At 47.4% G+C, this 19,103-nt stretch overlaps 2 protein-coding genes across 7 annotated transcripts in view; one reads left to right on the top strand and one right to left on the bottom strand.

The window, feature by feature from the left end:
- The window catches only part of LOC100678806, a 74,590-nt gene that overhangs the window by 1,814 nt on the left and 53,673 nt on the right, over window positions 1-19,103 (top strand). The window contains exon 2 of the mRNA XM_032598162.1: window positions 8,644-8,763. The gene's annotated coding sequence lies outside the window, so the exon portion shown is untranslated. The remainder of the gene's footprint in view (window positions 1-8,643; window positions 8,764-19,103) is intronic.
- The window catches only part of LOC103315681, a 41,676-nt gene continuing 22,684 nt past the window's right edge, over window positions 112-19,103 (bottom strand). For all 6 annotated transcript variants that reach the window (XM_031926292.2, XM_031926291.2, XM_016983720.3 and 3 more), the window contains one exon: window positions 112-5,540. In XM_031926292.2, the coding sequence (XP_031782152.1) occupies window positions 2,885-5,410 (2,526 nt within the window). In that variant the 5' untranslated portion in view covers window positions 5,411-5,540 and the 3' untranslated portion in view covers window positions 112-2,884. The remainder of the gene's footprint in view (window positions 5,541-19,103) is intronic.

Here is a 19,103-nt window from a genome sequence, read left to right as displayed (position 1 = left end):
GTGCCATTGTCTAGTGTGACTCGGATAAAATTAGCAAAAATCAATGAAAAAAAAAGTTAGAGCCAAGGGATCAAGGTTTATAGTGGTAAATGAAAAGTACATAACGCTCAATTTTTTACGCAATATACATCAATATATATTTCGCTATAAATAATACAATAATGTTTAATACAGTTACATTTAATACATCTTTACGATAGAGTTAACACTTATATCGTTACGCTGTATATATACAATCTGCGCGTTTATGCATCGCCCTCTCACATCATCATCATCCTATTGGTATATAGATAATAAAATTAATTAATATTTACACGAATTGACATTCATACGTTGAGACATAACACAGCACATCGAGAAGAAAATTAATATAAAGAGATGCAGAGTACACGTTTACTGGCCGCAATGTCAAATATTAAATATAATCTCGCCTCTTGCTCATGTGCGTATGCGCATTATATACTGATATATTATTCACCTGTCTCTCGCGCTCAAGTCGAAATGTCCCCAATTACCGAATACCGGTAGAATAAGATAAATTTTCATTATTCGCCTTGTCAAAATCATATGTGTTTCGTTTATTATAGATAGACACACAGCGAAAAAAAAATTTAAATTAACAAAGAATATATGTATGTACAATTTGAGCCTTACGCATCAGCTATACAACTAAAAACATGATTATCGAACGCAAAAATTATATTACATAATTTTTATGTTTAAACTTTCATCGGAACATAAAGTATACTCGGATATATCGTAATCGGTTCGCTTCTGCCTTGAGCTCGTACGAGAGCTTCGCGGACGCTCATACGTGGATTTCCGTATAATTTTTATATCGTACGATTAACTTTTCCTACAATATATAGGTACAGCTATACTTGATGTACCGTTATTTAATAGCGTTGGAGACTCGATCTGAAAAATTTTCCATGAAATGCGTGCAAACATCGTCCTGTGTAAGTGCTTCGCCTTAATTCTCTCGAATATATAATATTTATACCTAGGTCGCAAAATTTTGATTTTTTAATTAGATTTCACTAAACAGCTTCTATCTCTCTACTTTTATGTATAACAACAGTTTTTTTTAAATGCGTTTGTGTGTTAGGCTTATAACAAAACGGATCGATCGACGCGCGCGAGCGGATCGACTTACATTCGGCATTTCTATTCTGATATACGCATTTTTCCTTCCATTATGTATGAGTATCGTTTACAATTATTATGCGAGTGTAAAAAAGTGCGTCGATGAGGACGTCATTTATTATTATTATTATTTTTTCTTTAATAATACGGTTTTGACTAATCTCAAGTCGGTATTTCTTCATCTATAATATTAATATAATATATATATATATATATATAATATATTTATATACTTCGCCTTTGTGTATAATAATAATAATAATAATTCTATACGTTTAATAGACAACAATTCTTTTATAATGCAAAAATTGGATAAGGAAACAACAGACATACACACGCACACACCGACGTATACGAAGATTCGACTTTCTAGAATTATTTAAAGAGTAACAATATCTCGATGTTACCACGCAACAGCGATATGACTTTTTGCTTTTACAATATATAATATATCCTAAAGTTAAATGTTATGGGATAATACATTATGCTCTCTATACGTGTATATTTTACAAAATTCGGAAGAGCGCGTACAATGATTAATCGGATATTTTTGCGATTAGTAAAAACGACGACGATTCATCGCATAGCAAGTGTATTTAGCATAAAAAATGCATGGAAAAGTGTTCCCCTCCCCCGTCGGGCTCGGTAAAACTCATCGATTCGATAAATTCGCTGAATTTTTCAATCATCGTTGAGAAAGCGCGTAGAAAAGCTTTCCTCCAGTGAGTATTACGAGATGCGAATAGTTGTGCGCTTGTGATAATCGCGATTGAATCGATCTTATTCAAGATTGAAGCCTTCAAAATCGAACAAAATAAGACGAACAATCGAATTTCGACGCTTCCTCTCCCTGTGATTAAATATAGCAAGAAAGAAAGAAATACATATCGGAGAGGAGGCTTCGGCCAACGAATTTCCACTCGAAATTCCGGTCGAGTCTCCGCTTCCCGGAAAAAGCACTGCCACATCTACTCGAATATTTACATACCATAACAATATCCACGACTCGCTCGCGAAAACAACGAGATTTAAATAATATACAATTATAAGAGATTCCGCGCTGAAGAACGTATAATCGTAGCATAGCAGCGAACGTTATTACGTTAGACTCGCGCAAGTATGTAACGTAATATACGTGCGCGGAAGGACATCCGCATTCCCTGGCGCGCGTCACAGACAGATGCATTGTGCAACTCGCTCGAGACACTTTCCTACGCTTTCTCTCTCTCTCTCTCTCTCTCTCCTGAACGATAGACACACACGTTCGCGTGCGCGTGTACACCAGCGACTCTCCGCGAAGAATCGATAAGAAGAGAGAACCGGTCCACTTCATTGAAGGTCGAGTGTAAAAGAAAAAAGCGAAAGAAAGAAATGATGAGGGAAAAACGGGAGAGTATAACACGGCGAGGTCGTGTGTGTTGTGTGTGTGTGTGTGTGTATGTGTGTACCGCTCGGCTCTCGATCGTACGTTAGCCCGATGTGGAACGTACTACGCTGGCGAGTGTGTATAGAAAACCTACCGTCTTCGCGGATCTTTCGTCAATCGGCGTAAAATCGTCGCTACGGCTATCGTAGCTCTCTACCGACACGCTGAATCCTTCCCTTCTGCCTTTCACTCTCTCTCTCTCTCTCTCTGTCTCGGCGCAAAGCTTACTATTTGGCACGTACTGTTCCGAGTATTATTCTTAATACAATATGTTATAATTCGCGGGGCGATCCTGTAAACGGTCTCGAGCGTTTAACCGCCGATCGCCGGCTGGCCCAGCTGCTGGGCCAGAAGCCTGTTGACGTCGTGCGACGACATCTCCTTGTAGTAGTTGACTCGCCTGGGCTGGGCTGTGGAGAACCTGCTGTTGAGTCGAGCAGTCTCAGGTTCGCCGCCTCCGATCGGCTCGTTGTGCGAGCCGTGACTCGTCGTCGGGTAGAAGCTCAGGTCGCGGACCAGAGGCATGCGGGCCCAGAACCTCAGCAGCATCGGCTTCTGCTTCTGCTGGCGCTGCTGCTGCTGCTGCTGCTGCTGGCGGTCCATCCGGACACCCGGGGGCGGCAGACGCCAGTTCGTCGAGGGTGACTTCTGCCGGGCCGGGACGCTGGACTTGGTGCTCGTCGCCGAGTAGTCGCCGTCGCGAGATCGGTACGGCGAGAGCAGGTGGTCCTTGTAGCCCTCGGGACTGTGGATGCTGTTGACGTCGTCCGAGGGGAACCTCACGTAGCCGAACTGGGATCTGGACGCGGGGGTCTGTTCCGGGAACCTCACGTAGGTCGATGACGACGGCTCGTCGTTGCCGCTGCCGAAGCTGGGAATTACCCGCTTGAAGTCCTGGGCGGACGGCTTGGAGGACTCGGCCATCTGGTCCTTGAAGTCTGACGGGATGTCGCCGTCGTTCTTGAAGAGGATCGGCTCGTTGTTCACGGTCATCGTGGGCTTCTGCCGCCGGTGGAAGTCGACCGTCACCGGGGGCAGCTCCGTTCGCGTAATCGGCTCCTCGAAGAGTCCCGAGGTGTAGGCCTGCGTCTCGGCCACTCGGATAGGGTGCATCGGTCGCTTGCGGCCGTAGTTGTTCTGCTGCGTCGAGAAGATCACCTCCGGCTCGGTCACCAGGTCCCTCTCGGTCTCGAGGGTCTCGTCGACCCTGATCTCGTCGCTGATGGTCGTCGCGGGCGCCGGCGTGGGCTGCGTGGTCTTGATCGGTATCTTGACCCTCAGCGGAGTGGTGACGTACAGCGTAGTCTCCCTGACACTGGACTCGGTGGTGGTGACGATCGTGGTGGGGATCTCGGTCGTGTGGGTGCTGGGCAGCTCCTCGGTCGCGCCGGTCTTGAAGGTGCTCTCGAACGAGTCCGTGGGGAAGGTCGTGATCGTGGTGGCGTCAACGAAGGTCGTCGACGCGGGTTCATCCGGCAGCGTCGAAGGCTGATGCTTCTGCGTCTTGGACCTGACCAGCTCCTGGTTCTTGCTCGGAATCATCATGCCAGCCTCGCCGGGCTTGAGCAGCTCGTCCTCGCCTTCGGCGAACTCGTCCTCGGCCGTCGTGTCGTCGTAGTCCTCGTGGTCCTCGGAGTCCTGGGTCTGGCTCTCCTCGTCGGCGTAAACCGTCTCGTCGTCCTGCGCGAAGCTCCTCTCGGTGCTGGTGCTTCTCAAAGTGCTGCTTCCGTCCAGGGGAGCGACGGTCTGTATCGTCGTGTCGGTTCGCCGGTCGTCATCCGTCGTCTGGACCGTCGCGGCGGTCTCGGACTCCCGGTCGTCGTCCGTAGCCTCGGTTTCCATCTCCCTCTCGGTGGTCGACCTGACGCCGGGCTGCTTGGTCGGGGACAGGAGCAACACCACTGTGGGGGACGAGTCCTCCGAGGAATCCTGCCCCTCGACCTTCTTCTCCGTCTGACGATCGTCCAGGCCAGCGTCGCCGGTCGTCTTCGCCTCGTCGTCCGATCGGTTGAAGATCGGTTTGAGGCTGATCGGTATCTTGTAGTCGACCACGCCGGAGAAGGTCTCGTTCATGTCGTCGACGATCTCGGCCACCTGGACCACCTGGCCGGTCTGCGCAGGGTCCTTCTTGGGATCCGAGGAATTGGAGTACCCGAGGAAGAAGGCGGTGGTGCTGGGTTTCTCCTCGTCGGGCTTCTTCGTGTCGTTGGCCACCTTGTACACGACCACGGCCACGGCCTCCTGGTTCTCCCGCACCGGTGGCTGCTGCGATATTACGACCGGTATGGCCAGCCGATTTTCCGTGACCACCGGCGGCTTCTGTTCCGGCTGCTGCGGTGGCTGGGGCTGGGGCTCCGGTTTCGGGGGCAGGGAGATCGGTATGTTGATCTGCAGCGGTCCCTGCGCCTCGGGCTTCTTCCTGTTGTTGCCGAACTTGCCGTAGAGGGCGTTCAGTCGCTTGAGGAAGAACTGGCGCTGCGCGTCCTCGTCGATCTTGATGGGGTCCGGCTTGCAGACCCCCTTGCCGTCGGACGAGTAACCGCTGGGACAGGCGACCAACTCGGGAGCTATGAAGATGCTCTTCGGCGTGATCCTGCGAAGGATGTTGGACGAGTCCAGGGGCGACTGGCCGCCGTGCTTGTTCTCCACCAGGAGCCAGGCCTGCCAGGCCAGCTCCGAGGGCGAACCGATCTCCTGGTCTAGCGTCTTCCTCGGCTGCGAGGATGAGAAAGCGTCGGAGGCTGAGCCGAACCCATCAGCGGTGGACCTGCAGAAGCCGGTCGACAGAGCGATCAGGAAGATCGCGAGGCTGAGGATCGACGACCTCTTGCACGACATCCTGGGATGCGGAGAGCTTCGGGTTATCCTGCTGTCTTCACGGGCTTGTCAAGGTGCTTCGTGTGTTCCTGGTCTCGAGGTTGCCTCTCGCGCGTCACCTGTCCTTCGACGACTGCTGCATCACTGATGCCTGTCAACAGAAGCGCACACGAGTCCATTAGTAATAGCCAAACGGAAACGTACGAGTACATCGTGCCAAAGTCTCCCGATCGCGCGATAATTCAATTCGTGGAGAAAACCCCCACACACACACACACAGTAGCATCATCGGAGTAGCCGAGCTGAAGAAGGAGAGTCGTAAATCAGCTCCGAGCGAGGAATGTAATGCAAAGGCGCCGGTGCATACGCGCATCCCTCTCCGCGAAGGAAAGTGTTAACCTCGAGAGCCGGGAGGAAAAACGGGCGAGGAATGCGACGGAAAGAGAGAGAAAGAACGGAATGGCCGAGTGAAAGCGAGAAAGAGAGAGAGAGAGAGAGAGAGAGAGAGAGAGAGAGAGAGAGAAGAGCGAGGTATTAATCTCGCGGAAAGCATTCATCTCGCGGGGCATTAAAAGGATTAGGAGAGCTCCTCGCAGTGCTCTGTTTGCATTCCGCGAAGAGCTGGAGCATTCCCCTCGAGAGATGGAATTTATTTCCTATCGAACCTCTCGAATTTTTCATCTATTCGCGTGTATTGTACATGTAACATCGAAAGCGATGCAGCAGCAGCAGCAGCTCTCCTTTCATCTCGACTGACGCGAATTGACTCGTCGAATCGACCGAGAGACTACTACTACAGAGCCGCGCAAGGATCGAGTAGTTTGCTCGCGCCTTAAAATTGAAAGTCGCTCTGCGGTGCTGCTGCTGCTGCTGCTGCTGCTGCTGCTGCTGTGTATTGGTGAAGGGGAGAGAGACGCGAAGAGGAGAGCGAGAGGAGGGAAAGAGAGCGGCGTTCGAGATTCCAGATCGCAAAGTGCACACTCAGGTATATCTGTCTGTAAGTCGCTCTCGAGTCTACATACCCACACAGAGAGAATCGTACAAATGAACTCGTTACATACGTCCGTACGCGATTACGCTTCAGGAGCTTCGATTATATTCCCTAATGGAAAAATCAGCGGAGCAGTAGCGGTATAGGCGTAATATTAAATCAGGACGCGCGTATATAACGTTAATCGAGAGAAGTCGCGACATTCGCCCGAGATCAGCGCCATACATCAGACGCGAAGGACATACACAGCGTCTTGTGTGTGCGTGTGTGTGTAGCTTAATCGGCCGTATTAAAACGTGTTTAAAAGCCGCGATCATCGCTCTGCTCTCGAGTGAGAGGATCAAGCGAGCCGCGCGCGAGTGAAATGACTGCTCGCCGGCGTCTCTCTAGGAAAACACAGCCAGTCGAGAGATACTCGCGAATAAATAGAGGGAGAGTCGGGCGGACAGGTTTGCCTGAACTCTCACGCCGCGGAAGAAAATCGATGCGCCGAAAGCCGTGCGGATTTTCCGAAGACGCTGAGGGATTACAGCAGCCTCAGACTGTATACGTTTCGTTCGAGGATATGGGATGTGTGCTTTGACAGTAGCTGGCTGGGAGCTTTTTAATCGTCCTTTATTATACATCTCGATTTTGCCGATCTGTTATGTAAACCCCCTCGCGGAGCTGCAACCTGTTTCTGCGAATGTGCGTGTATGTCCGTCGAGCGGAGCTGGGGAAACTAGTTTCGCGCCTGTAAATGGAAGTTTATACCTGTATAAACGCTCGATTCTTCTGCGTATACACAACGGCGGAATATTTATCGTTAATTTCGAAATTTAAAAAATCCCCGTGTATCTCCGATCTAATCGGTCTAATCAATCTGAAAAACTTGCGGTCAGACCGATTAGCCGCAGAGTCAACTCGCCTTCCCCAAAATAAAAAAAAAAGAATAATAATAAACCACACGGAGACGGAGATAAGCCGCACAAAAAATTCACCAACGCAGCGAACAACAAGTCGTCGCATCGCTGAAAAATGATAACAATGCGCCGCAAAAAAATCGTCGAATAACCATGGCCGGAAACGAGAGGGACACGGGTCTCTGCGTATATCGCCCGCGAAGCTTATCTGGTTTGCAGAAAGAGAGCGAAGAAAAAAGTAGTGGTCGGATTTTTTTCGTCCCCTCGGGAAAAGAGAGAAAAAAGATCGTTCGTATAAATCTAACGGCTCGGAGAAGGCTGTGTATGTGTGGGTTTACCGGGAAATTATACGAGAAATCGAGTGTATTGTGCTTGCTGATTCAGGAGCGACGGGCTAATGCAATTGAATTCGGTTTGGTGCGAGGATTAGGAATCGCGTATACGTAACGATCGTTGGCTGAAATATTGTATAGAATTGAATTAACACTGTTTAACTTTCGCATTCTCATACGTGTTGTTTGCTTCGTTAATGAACGCGATAAGTGTCCGTTTAGACGCTTATCGCCGAATAACGTTAATCTCTCATAAACATTCGCTCTGGCGGTACAAAAAATAATTAGCCGAGCGTTATCGGCTCGCTTTAAACTCGGTTACAATTCATTCCCATTGTAAAATGCAATTTCTTTTATCGACACACGCGGCTCTCGCGCAGAAAGAAACGTTCGACGAAACGCGAGAGCTAGATACCTGCCGATAATATCGCCATCGTCATCGGCTCTCGCTTTTGTCGCCGGTTCGATCGGATATTGCACAAGAGCTGCATTATTGGCAGTGTCGCGATTTTTCTGGGGAAATTCGAACGACAAACGTATTTTAGTATGAGGAGATTATAGGAATTGAGTAAGAGATCACAGAAGTCGGGTTTCACTTTTTGACACCGAAGACATGAGAATTTCCCTCCGAGCCATCGTTACACGGCTTTCGAAAATGTAGCCAAGTCTAATTCATGGAAATTTGAATTTCTAAGAAGTGCAGAGCTATTATTAGCCCCTTTACACAGAGATATTATCGGTTCGGAATTTCGATTAGACGCGTGTCACCTTTTTTTTTCAATAAACCACGGCACACACTTGCGAGCGAGAAAATAGATGGACGATAGAAGCAAATTACACGAAACACACATTACTCTCAAGCTAGCCGCGTGCGCGTATAATATTTCACGATAAAATTAATAGCGCCTGATTTATCGCTCACTTATAGTCAAATAAATTTGTGAGCGTATAGTAGCGCCTGAATTATTCATGCGAGAGAGTGGAGAGAATGTACCTCTTTCATGTATACCAAAATTCAATCTGTCGCAGGTGCAGCAGAGGAACAACACTGGAGTGTGCTGTCCATATCGGAAGCTTGACCTTAACTCGGGACAAAGGAGCAACTTCTCCCTGACGCTACGACTGCAGCCGATTTTTTCATCCGGACAGGTACGTACGTACATACGAACTTTAATCCGCATACGCAGCTAAGAGAGAGAGAGAGAGAGAGAGAGAGAGAGAGAGAGAGAGAGAGAGAGAGAGAGAGAGAGAGAGAGAGATGTATACACAAGCGGCGACGTTCACCATGGCGCCAGGAGATCGGCTGTGTATAGAGCCGGTCGCGCGTGATCTTTTTGTTTTTCTGCAGATCCCGGTCACGCTCGCGCTCGGGGATGGATTTAATGCGCCGGGAGGGACGAGTCTCGCGCGATTACGAGCCGCAGATTAAAGCCGGCTGAGGAGCTGTAGATTGCATCGCTCGCGCCTCCAGTTTGTGTGTGCTGTTGTTGGTTTCTCGCGCGTTATGTGTGTGTTTGCAGAAATTGCAATTAGCGCCGGGAGTAAATCGCGAGGGGTTGCGGATATTTCTTCCTTTTTTTCAATTTCACCGTGGGATTGTCTCGGCTCGGTACGATTTTAACGTAATTCCGCGCAAAAAGTGCACAAGGAGACTGGGTTATGAAAAATATACGAAAAGTTGCGTAAGAGCCGGAGCTGAAAAAACTAGATCACGACGAGCGAACAACATCCTCATTCGCGAGGCTCATCCGAAGAAACATGTGGGATTCCTGGTATATGATATAATAATAACCAGAAGCTGTCGAGACGCACTACTGCAGCATCTCCAATTGTAATGTCTCTGCGGAATCGAACGTCGCGACGATCGGATCCTTGGAAGCTCAAGGATCGGCAGAATCAAGGTTCCCGAGAATAGGTGTCATCTATCGTGCAGAAACTTATTACACTCGTGTAATAAGTTTCTGCACGATAGGCTATTTTTCACAATTTTAAACGCCCCGGCGCCGTCACTTTCGTTATATGATCGCTCATTCGATTCGTAACCGGTTCACGCGCGAAATAACGATTCCAAGCGTATACATACACTACACACCTTGGCCTTAGACGCGCCGGACGAGAGGAAAATACGGAATCGCCGAAAGTTTCCCGCGGACCTTGCGCCGATTGATTTCAAACGACTAAGCCTCCAATTTATAGGTCAGCTTTCGACTCCGTCTCTCTACTTTTTTCCGATAACACCGTCGACTGTCGCAATTTTCGAGCTAAGCCAACAAAGTTTTTCACGCGAGAAATGCGAGAGCGATAATTCGCGCAATACGCACCTGTGCATTATAGCGGCAGGAAAAAAAAGCAGCAGCGAACGAACGTCCGGTAAACATGCTTCTTAGAAGCGACCGAAGAATGCGTATTAAATTTTTAGCTTCCACTGCCAGAGGGACATTAAAAGGCATAGCTCTAGCTTCAATTTGTTCGCGCTGCCGCTGCTGTTTTATCGCGGCAATTGCTAGGCGCGAGAGTGGGATTTTTTTTTGCGCGAATAATAGAACGCGCGCGGCATTACAACGGCAATTAGCGCTAAAATGAGAAATGCCATTAGGCGGCAATTAGCTTTTGAAATATTTTGTTTAGTAACGACGAATTTTCGGACGGTTTTTATTTCTATATGTAGCTTTATACATGAATTCGGATATGCCTGATTAATTTATGGAATTTATATCGTAAACGTTTTCCAGCAGCTTTTCATTAACAGCCACGAGCCTCTCGAAATAAAAACCAAGCGCTGAAACACACATTTCTACTCTAAAAGGAGCGCTTACAAATGAGGAAGTATTTTAAGCATCGCGAGAAAATTAAAAGCCGGCAATCACGGGCTAAGAGCCTCTTGCAAAACTCTTACAAAACTACGAGCTCTTACAATTTTACACAATGTTTCACCTACTCTCGAGAAATTATCCCTGCACTACCAAATCGAAAAAAAAAATACACACACTTGGCAGTCTCTCGCGTCGAGCGAGACACACGGGGCCATTAGTCTCGCGAGAGCTGCAGGTGGCAATGATTTAAGGGCAAGCGTTATCCTCGCGCGCGACGCGTCCGATGGAGACGAGCCAAAGACGCGACCAGACGCCGGCTACGGCCGCGATTTTCGCGACTTTTATATGCACACATGCATATGAGCTTGAGAGAGTGCAACCTCCTTGGCTCGCTGCCAAGTACGTATGTGTGTGTGTGTGTGTGTACCCTTCGCATTTTTGGAGGCTGAAGCGTGCTTCTGGATTATTCGTCGAGGTTTGGGATTGATCCGGGGTGGTTTATATTTTATGGTGACCGAGATGGAGATTCTATGTTGGGCAACGGTCATAGAGTGAAGAACTAATCGACTTACATAAACAACTACATGGTAATTCGGTGGTTGCGTGAGCAGTACTATAAAACACAAAATTAAATTAAATTAAATTCGACTCACTCGAGGGGACTCTACAACTTGACAAATCTAATATGCGTAAAATACGGAACACGTTTCATGCCATAGCTCGAATAAGAATTCGTCCGATATCATACGCGAATTACAGCTCGCGATTCGAGTTTAAAATTCCCGTCACGTATGCATCCTTATCGCTCGCCTCTCTTTCCACTGTCGTTTTTTTTCTCTCTCCTCTCTTTCACTTTCTTGCCGCGCATGTGTACCTTTTGTTCCTCCTTCGCGTGTATTCCGTACACTCGAATTCCATTTTCGAATATAAGCGAAGCTTTTCCCCATATACGATGTATCGTATACACCCACACCTGCGCGCGTCGAATCTCGCGCCGTTTCAATAATACACACCCCGAAAAGTTGGTAGCGAACCCGTTTGGCGCGTCCTCGCACCTGAGGTCAGCGACCAGTCCTCTCTCTCTCTCTCTCTCTCTTCCACAATAGCCAATACACACAATACAGAGAGAGAGAGAGAGAGAGAGAGAGAGAGAGAGAGAGAGAGAGAGAGAGAGAGAGAGAGAGAGAGAGAACAAGGGAATACACACCGCCGAAAATCGCGCTCTCGCGCGCGCGAGCTTTCCGCGAACACATACACACACGGGCTTATCTTGTTGATATGCAGGCGGTGATCTGCGCGGGAACGCGCGGTACCGTTTCGCGCGCGCGTGCGGGGAACAATGCGCTCGCGCGAGACTGGATATGTTGTGGGTACATGGGATGAATGCGATTCGATGGATTTTAGCCGGGAGAGCCAAGTGCGAGTGAATTTTACGTTGGTTTGTGTTATTACACGAATATAGCCATAGGAGCGATTCCAACCTGAGCAGTTAAGCGAATCAATCAAACCCTCTTATAGAAACTAAAAAAACTCACGCACACACGCGTCTGGCGATATTTTCAGTTCACGGCCGCGCTAAAAAACTGCCCGTTCGACCTCGTCTGCCTATACACTTCCATCTCTCGTCCCGCAGAAAAAGCTCTCAGAATCTTTTTCAAAGCCGAGAGAAGATGCCCCGCGCGCACATGTGCAGCTCCTTACGTTGCGCGGATCAGGGCCGAGTAAATATAGCCAAGTGCACGTATATGCATTTTATGGTGATTTTTTTCTTTATCGTCGCTCGTTCGAGAAATTATTTTCGGAGGATCGATAGAGAAGCGCGGCGGGGCTCGTTTGATCTTTTTTTAACGCGAAAGAGCTTTACGATTTCTATACACTATACTCTCGCTTTATTTAGCAGTCAAGCTCGCGCGTGTTTACGCGCAAAAGCTCTGCAGACATTTGCCTCTCCCTCGAAAAATCGCTTCCAACTTTTATCAACAATCGAAGCCCAGCACGATTCGGCCGTCTCGCCGAAGAAGCCACTCTCCGAGATTCCGTTGACCCCGGCGTGCAGGCGTCGGGAAAATTATCAACCGCTCGGATCTACCCTCACTCGGAGAAAAAGCTCTCGCTCTCTTGAGAAAGAAGAAATCGCCCCGCCGCTCTTATTCTGGCAAAAATAACTCTCTCTCGTGCGCGAGATTGAGAACGGTGTTTTGTCTCTCTCTCTCTCTCTCTTCTTCGGCTAACGAACGCTGCGAGCGTATAAAAATTGATAGAGTCGATTGTCGAATTTCTTCCAGAGGTTTCGGACTCTCCTACTGCTCCGGGGGTCAATTATGTGAAGACAGAGAGGGAGAGGGAGATTTTTTGATCGGCATTGATCGAGAGAGTCGGTGCGCCGGGTAATGATAGACGCGGATTGGACTCATTGTAGTCCCCGGGGATATTTAATGAGGGCTATTGTCGGATTCTTAGAACCGTAATGAGTGTGTATTTTTATCGAATATATTGCCTCGATAGTAATTTCAATCTCCACAGCTTCTTTTTGTTTCGTTCGATCTTTAAATAAAGAACGCGTATATGTGAGAATTAATTTTTATCGCACGCTCTCGCTCGTTTGCTCAACGACATTCGGCGCCTCTTCGTAATTTTTTCCACTATACTCCCCCTATACACACGCCGGAGCAATAAAATAGCGACTCCTCTCTTTCATCTCGATTCGTTTAACGACTTGGGCAATAATACACACAGGCGAGCTTTAATTGATTCCGAGAGTGAAAAAAACATGTTTGGCAGACTCCGTATAAACATTTAAGCCGACGTGTGTTTCCAGTAGCCGTAGGCAGTGTCGGTCTATTATTGAGTCTCGCGGAAAAGTACTACGTTGTTCCTAGTGAAATTGTTTATGGCACGGAATATGCGTTTCTTGTACATGTGAGGCATCCGCATAGTGCCGCCAAAAAGGTCACGGGCTTGGCGCGTCGTCCGATAGCGCCTCGATGCGGAGAGAGAGAGAGACCAAGGGACAGGTGCGCAGTGCAGAGGCGGCCCCGCGGGGCTTCTTCTCTGGTAAGATCTGAAGAGCTTTTTTTATTCAACGCGACGAGCGATTGCATTATACGTGCCGGAGGCGTTTTTTTTCTATTCTTGTGTTTGTTGATGTTACGTTACGGTCGCGATCTATCGATTTTAATCGTAACTTTTCCTCGAGCGCTAAATCACAATCAAACCCAATTTATCTCTCGTCCGCGTCGAAAACGAAGAAGAAGAGGAAGAAAAAAAATTCTCGAGTAGAATCAAGTCTATACGTATCAGAGCGTCGGAATCGCGAGAGGAAGCTCGCGGACATCAGAAAAGGAAATAGCCTCTCTCTCTCGCGACAGTGTATAAAACAACCTTTACTTTAGACACAGCTGCGTCGACTCTATACAGCTATACACACTATCCTACAAACTCGACGTTAATTGACCGCGACGGGCATGCGGATCATGACACACTTCGGCAAAGATGCGCCGAAGATAAAGTGCATAATGAAGACGGCGCGACGTATACGGCAATTGATTTATATCGCGCGCGTGCGCGACTGTTTATCGAGAGAAACGGTTTATTTACGATCGAAATCCAAACGAATGCGTATTTGATGAGCCGGTAAATTGCACATCGTTTCGGCGCTCGAGTTCAATGTCGTTATTCGGCGCACAAGCACGTCTTCATCGTCGCGAAAGTTCACTTGCCGGTTCATGGGCGCTCTTTCTTGAAAGCGCGCGCAGGCTTTTCGTAAGATGCACCAACCTATTTTAACGTTCCACTTGCGCTCTTTTGGCAGAGCTTGCTCGGGGCTACGAAAATAAGCGTATTTCCCGCGACTCTTTTGAGTAATAAGCATAATATTTAAATTTGAATTTTTAGAGTCAGCGCACTGTATTTTTTTCAAATGTCCATCAAAGCTTCTGGAATTTCGCGGTCGACGCGCGAACTGGAGCGCCATAGAGCGAGTATAATCAGCCGCGAAACGGCCGCAATTACAATCCCCGCGAGCGAGAGCTTGGAATGCGCTTAGAGTCTCTGGGCAGTGTATAGTGTGCTCTCGGTGGCACAGAGCGGGATATTCGAAAGGCTTCCAGTGGCGCGTATGCCCTCTCCGTCACCTCTTTTTTTTCGAGCTTTAATTCGTCGCTTAGTCGACAAAGCATATATACCTCTCAAAAGCGAAATTTTACAACGCGCATTATCGCACAATTTAACGATACACCCGCTCGAGCTTCTGAGTAAATATATCCGAGACAAAACAGCAGCTACCGAAATCTTCCTCAAAAAATAAGCAAAAAAATGACATTCCCCTCCGATAAACCAGCACACACACACACACACACACACACTCACGCGACTCCTCATAACCGTTCCATTCAATCGCTGTTCTCTCTCTCTCTCTCTCTCTCTCTCTCTCTCTCTCTCCTGCGGTGTGCGCAGTCGCGCGATAACAATCGCGATAAATCTCGCGAGGCGCAAAACGTTCGTTTTTATGCACGCCCCCCGGGCGCCAAGAAGTCAGCGCGGCCGCGCACGAGAGTATTATAGGCGCCAATAACTCAAAACGCGCCTATCGTAAAGCTCGCGCGATCGAGGCTACTGCCTTTGGACGCGCATCTTCTGAATTCGTGTATTGCCTTATAACGTGCGCGGATACGCTATAAATAGTAGGCGGTCGAAAAACCCGCGCGCGTGGAGAGCTTTTTTCTTTTTGACGCTTTTTTTCGGGCGGAGAAGCTGACGGTGTGGCGCCAACGCGATGCAGCTTCGGCGTCTGCTGTGTGTAATAATCGGGTGTTTGTTTACGGTTTAGTGAACTTTGAACTCGCGTCGTTAACTTTATTCTTATTATTACATGCTTCGATGATACGATTATTGTTGAAAATCTGCACGAATTCCACAGCGATAGAGCGTGAATCTCTTTTCTAAACGAGGGAATCTCCCGATCTAAACCTGTATATAATATTTTGACGCCGGCGACGCCAGTCGGCTTCTGCTTTTTTACAAGTCGCCGCCGCCGCCGCAGGAGAAAAATGAACGCGCGCGACGAGAGAGATTAATCCTTTTCTGAAAGACGAGAAAAAGGAGCCGTATATATATATATATATATATATATATATATATATATATATATATATATATATATATATATATATTCAAACAGAGAGAGAGAGAGAGAGCCTTGAGAGAAGACCGTGTGCGTGTGCGTGAAGTAGCTGCACCGGTCACACGTGTGGCGCCAATAAACCTTTCTCGAGAGTTTTCACCTTCGGAAAGCCGACAGCCCGCCGAGCTCGTCATCTCGTTTTCGATTTCTGGCCCATTATAGGCTCGACCTTCGAAGCGTCGTCTTTATTTTCTACATGCATGTATTTACGAGCGAAGCAATATTTAAAAAACGTCATCTCTCGGTCTATATGTAATCAAACTCTCTATAAGTTTAATAACGGAATCCGATCGATGTGTATTAAACGACGCCGGAGAGAGTATGAATAGCCAATCAAGAGCAGTCGTGAGACGCTAATCGGATGAACCGCGGGGGAAAAATCGCCTCGACCCTATGGAAAATTGAAAACCCGTCGTTCAGCCAGAAGGAGAGACTTGTCGCTAAGCGCTGCGCCGTTATATTTCGAGAGTCGGTAATGCGAAATAATTCAATTCGGTCTATCGATCCCCGAGCGAAGCCCAAGGCTCGCGGGAGAGAAGCTGATGTGTGTTGTACGTGTATAGTTGACGAGCTTGTATACGCGATAGATTTTTTTGTTAATAGATCGCGCGTGTTAATAAGATTGAACGGTTTTGGTAATGGCAATGTAACGTCAAAATTTTGAAAAATGGGGTGTGACTGTGTTATGTAAACCTTCTCCAATAATAACTTGTTTTTTCCCGATTTTCGAGTTTCGCGATCGAGCTGTCTTAGTTATTTAACAATTTCGATTTTAGGTAATCGGTTTAATTTTGCGAAAGAGAATTGCGATTTTATGATTCTAGAAAACGTATTCCTCGAATTTATCGCCGAATCAAAGCCATCGATTACGCCCACTCGCGACTGGTGCAAAAGACGCTCTCTCGGCGAGCGTTAACCTGATTTATCGACATCAACTGTCCGCCGAGATGATCAGATAATAATCTCCCCCGAGAGAGAAAAGGACTTCCGTATTGGCGAATACCGATCTCATAAATCGCGCTAATCGCTCCTTTATACACACACGCACACACAGAGCGAATCATTTAGCCGGTCGATCTCCCGTTTATTTACACACTCGTATCTTCTTCTCGTTGCTTTATATCAGTTTTACGAGACACTTAAATAAAAAACGTCTCTCGGCTTTTGGAGCCGTTCCAAAAAGCCGATTCCTCGTTCGCGTCACGCGAGTATAGACAGTGCGCAGTTTCTTCTTTATAATAAAAAAGGAACGTAATTCTATCCACTTCGCGCGCACTCGGGGAACCATCGCGCGCGAGATAGCCGCATTATAAATACGTATTATACATAAGCCGAAGCAACAAATAACGTCGTCGTTGTCGTCGTCGTCGCGACGGCGAGAAAATATTTGTTTATAGAACACCCCAGTCGCAGTAGCCGACGGTTTATGTAACAAAGAGAAAGCTCATCTCGGCGTAAAAATAGTGTCCGCGTATAGTTCTCGGAACGATTTTCTGATCGAGGAAAGAAAAAAATCGGTTGGATTTTCGAACGCCTGTAATTTTCGATAAAGATGTACAGTTATATCCACGCATAGTATCGCATATAGAGCGAAGATGAAAACTCACTGAAAATAATGAAGGCCCTCGCGTTGGGAGAGCGTTGGGATAAAACGTAATTTTCGTCGAAAGGAGCTCTATACCGAGCACAAAAACATTCCAGCCGGCTGTATCACTCCCTTGTCTACATGTCGGCGTTTTCGCTATATACTTTTCTCACAACGAGACGAATTTGATCGATATCATAACGTTTGCCGTAAAGCCAAGGCCGATTCGTCGACAAAGAGGATTACGAGCCATAACGCGCGCGAGACGTAATTGAAAGCCACGCGCTTATAATATAGTTGAGAAAGTATATTCGCTTTTCCGAGAGAGAGAGAGAGAGAGAGAGCGAGAGAGAGAGAGAGAGAGAGAGAGAGAGAGAGAGAGAGATCGAAACGAGCGCCAATTAACGAGCATCGCGAGCCGGGGCAACGAATAAAACGCTGAACAGCGTCGAGAGTAGAGGCCGCGAGTTTGTGTAATAGCTCAATATATATAGATATCGTCCGTTTGTTGTTGTAACGCCGCTGGTGTGTACAACTTTTCTTTATGTAAATACTCCCGAGGCGCTGCGCCGACGCTCTGAATTTATTGCAATACTATTAAAACGTCTATACTGCATCGACGTCGACGTAAAAAGCCATCGGGATTACGTTATTGTTTCTGCGAAGCAATCAGGAATCGGTTATGTTGCAGGGAGAATTTCTTTCTTCGATCGCGATAATATTGTTCTCCAAAAAATCGAGCCATCTGTATACCGAATCGGAAAGTGCGCTTTTCCACTTTGCATGTCCTTTTTTACCTTCTCTCTCTCTCTCTCTCTCTCTCTCTCTCTCTCTCTCTCTCTCTCTCTCATTCCTTGAGCTTTACAGCTCTCCGGCGGTGCAGCCGTGTAGTCGCTTTTTAATCTGCATTCGTCGAATTCCTCGCGCGCGGAGATGAAAATTCCGCCGGTGTGTTTTAGCGAAGTTCGCTTTGTACGTGTCTGTGTGTGTGTGTATCGAGAGCGAAGAGAGAGAGAGAGAGAGGGAATAGGTCTCTGAATGTGGTTTTACAGGGGAAATTATTTATCGGCCGCTGTTGCTACGAGTGAATGCTATAAATAAATGCATCGGTGGGTTATACACGGGTTTGTTGCTACCTAGGGATGGGCTCCACTGAATAGGTTTTTGAAAATCCTTGCAATAACACAATATCGTACTCTCGGTGTAATAATACCTCGCGTATGACACCTCGTATACTTGGCAGATAATAGAACCTACTGAGGTTCGGAATAGATATTCCAGGCTCGAGCGCGACACGCTCTGATAGAGCCGACGCGCGCGTATTATGTATCGACACTATACATTCTAACGCTTTCTATAATATGCGTGTGCGTGTCATTAAGAAGCGGAAAATTTTCCGTGATTCGCCAAACGAGCTGTCTCTCATTCACCTTGAATTCGGACGCGTTAGAAAAGAGAACCGGATTTTGTGACTTTCGCTCTCTCTTAATATTCATCTTATACACAAAATCGTCCGATTCAACAACCTCGTTATATACAGTGTATAATTAGTGTAGCCCCTTTGAAGTGTGCATCGCGAGGCATTTCCCCGCGTAAATCTCAATAAAAACGCATCTCATCCCAAAAGAGAAGAAGAAGAAGAAGAGGCGCGTCGAGCTCGGTGTATTTTTCCTTCGAGGCGCTCAGCTGTTATAAAGACTTTTCGAAAGTGAAAGAGGTTTAAGGCCTTTTCTCGGGCGATTTACAACATTCCACGACTATGACCAGCGCTTTGTGTGTGAGTGTGTGTCGGTGCGCCGGAGATTAGAGTATGCCTTTCTTCGCGCCGTTTTTATTTTCTTCTCTTCTTTCGAGACCGAGAGACAGAGACAGAGGAGTGAAAAACCTTTGAAGAATTTCGTGGATAATG

Source organism: Nasonia vitripennis, chromosome 3 (assembly GCF_009193385.2).
Source record: "Nasonia vitripennis strain AsymCx chromosome 3, Nvit_psr_1.1, whole genome shotgun sequence".
Taxonomy (NCBI): Eukaryota; Metazoa; Arthropoda; class Insecta; order Hymenoptera; family Pteromalidae; genus Nasonia; species Nasonia vitripennis.
The sequence above is the reverse complement of the archived record's forward strand: the minus strand, read 5'-3'. Positions and strand labels throughout refer to the sequence as shown.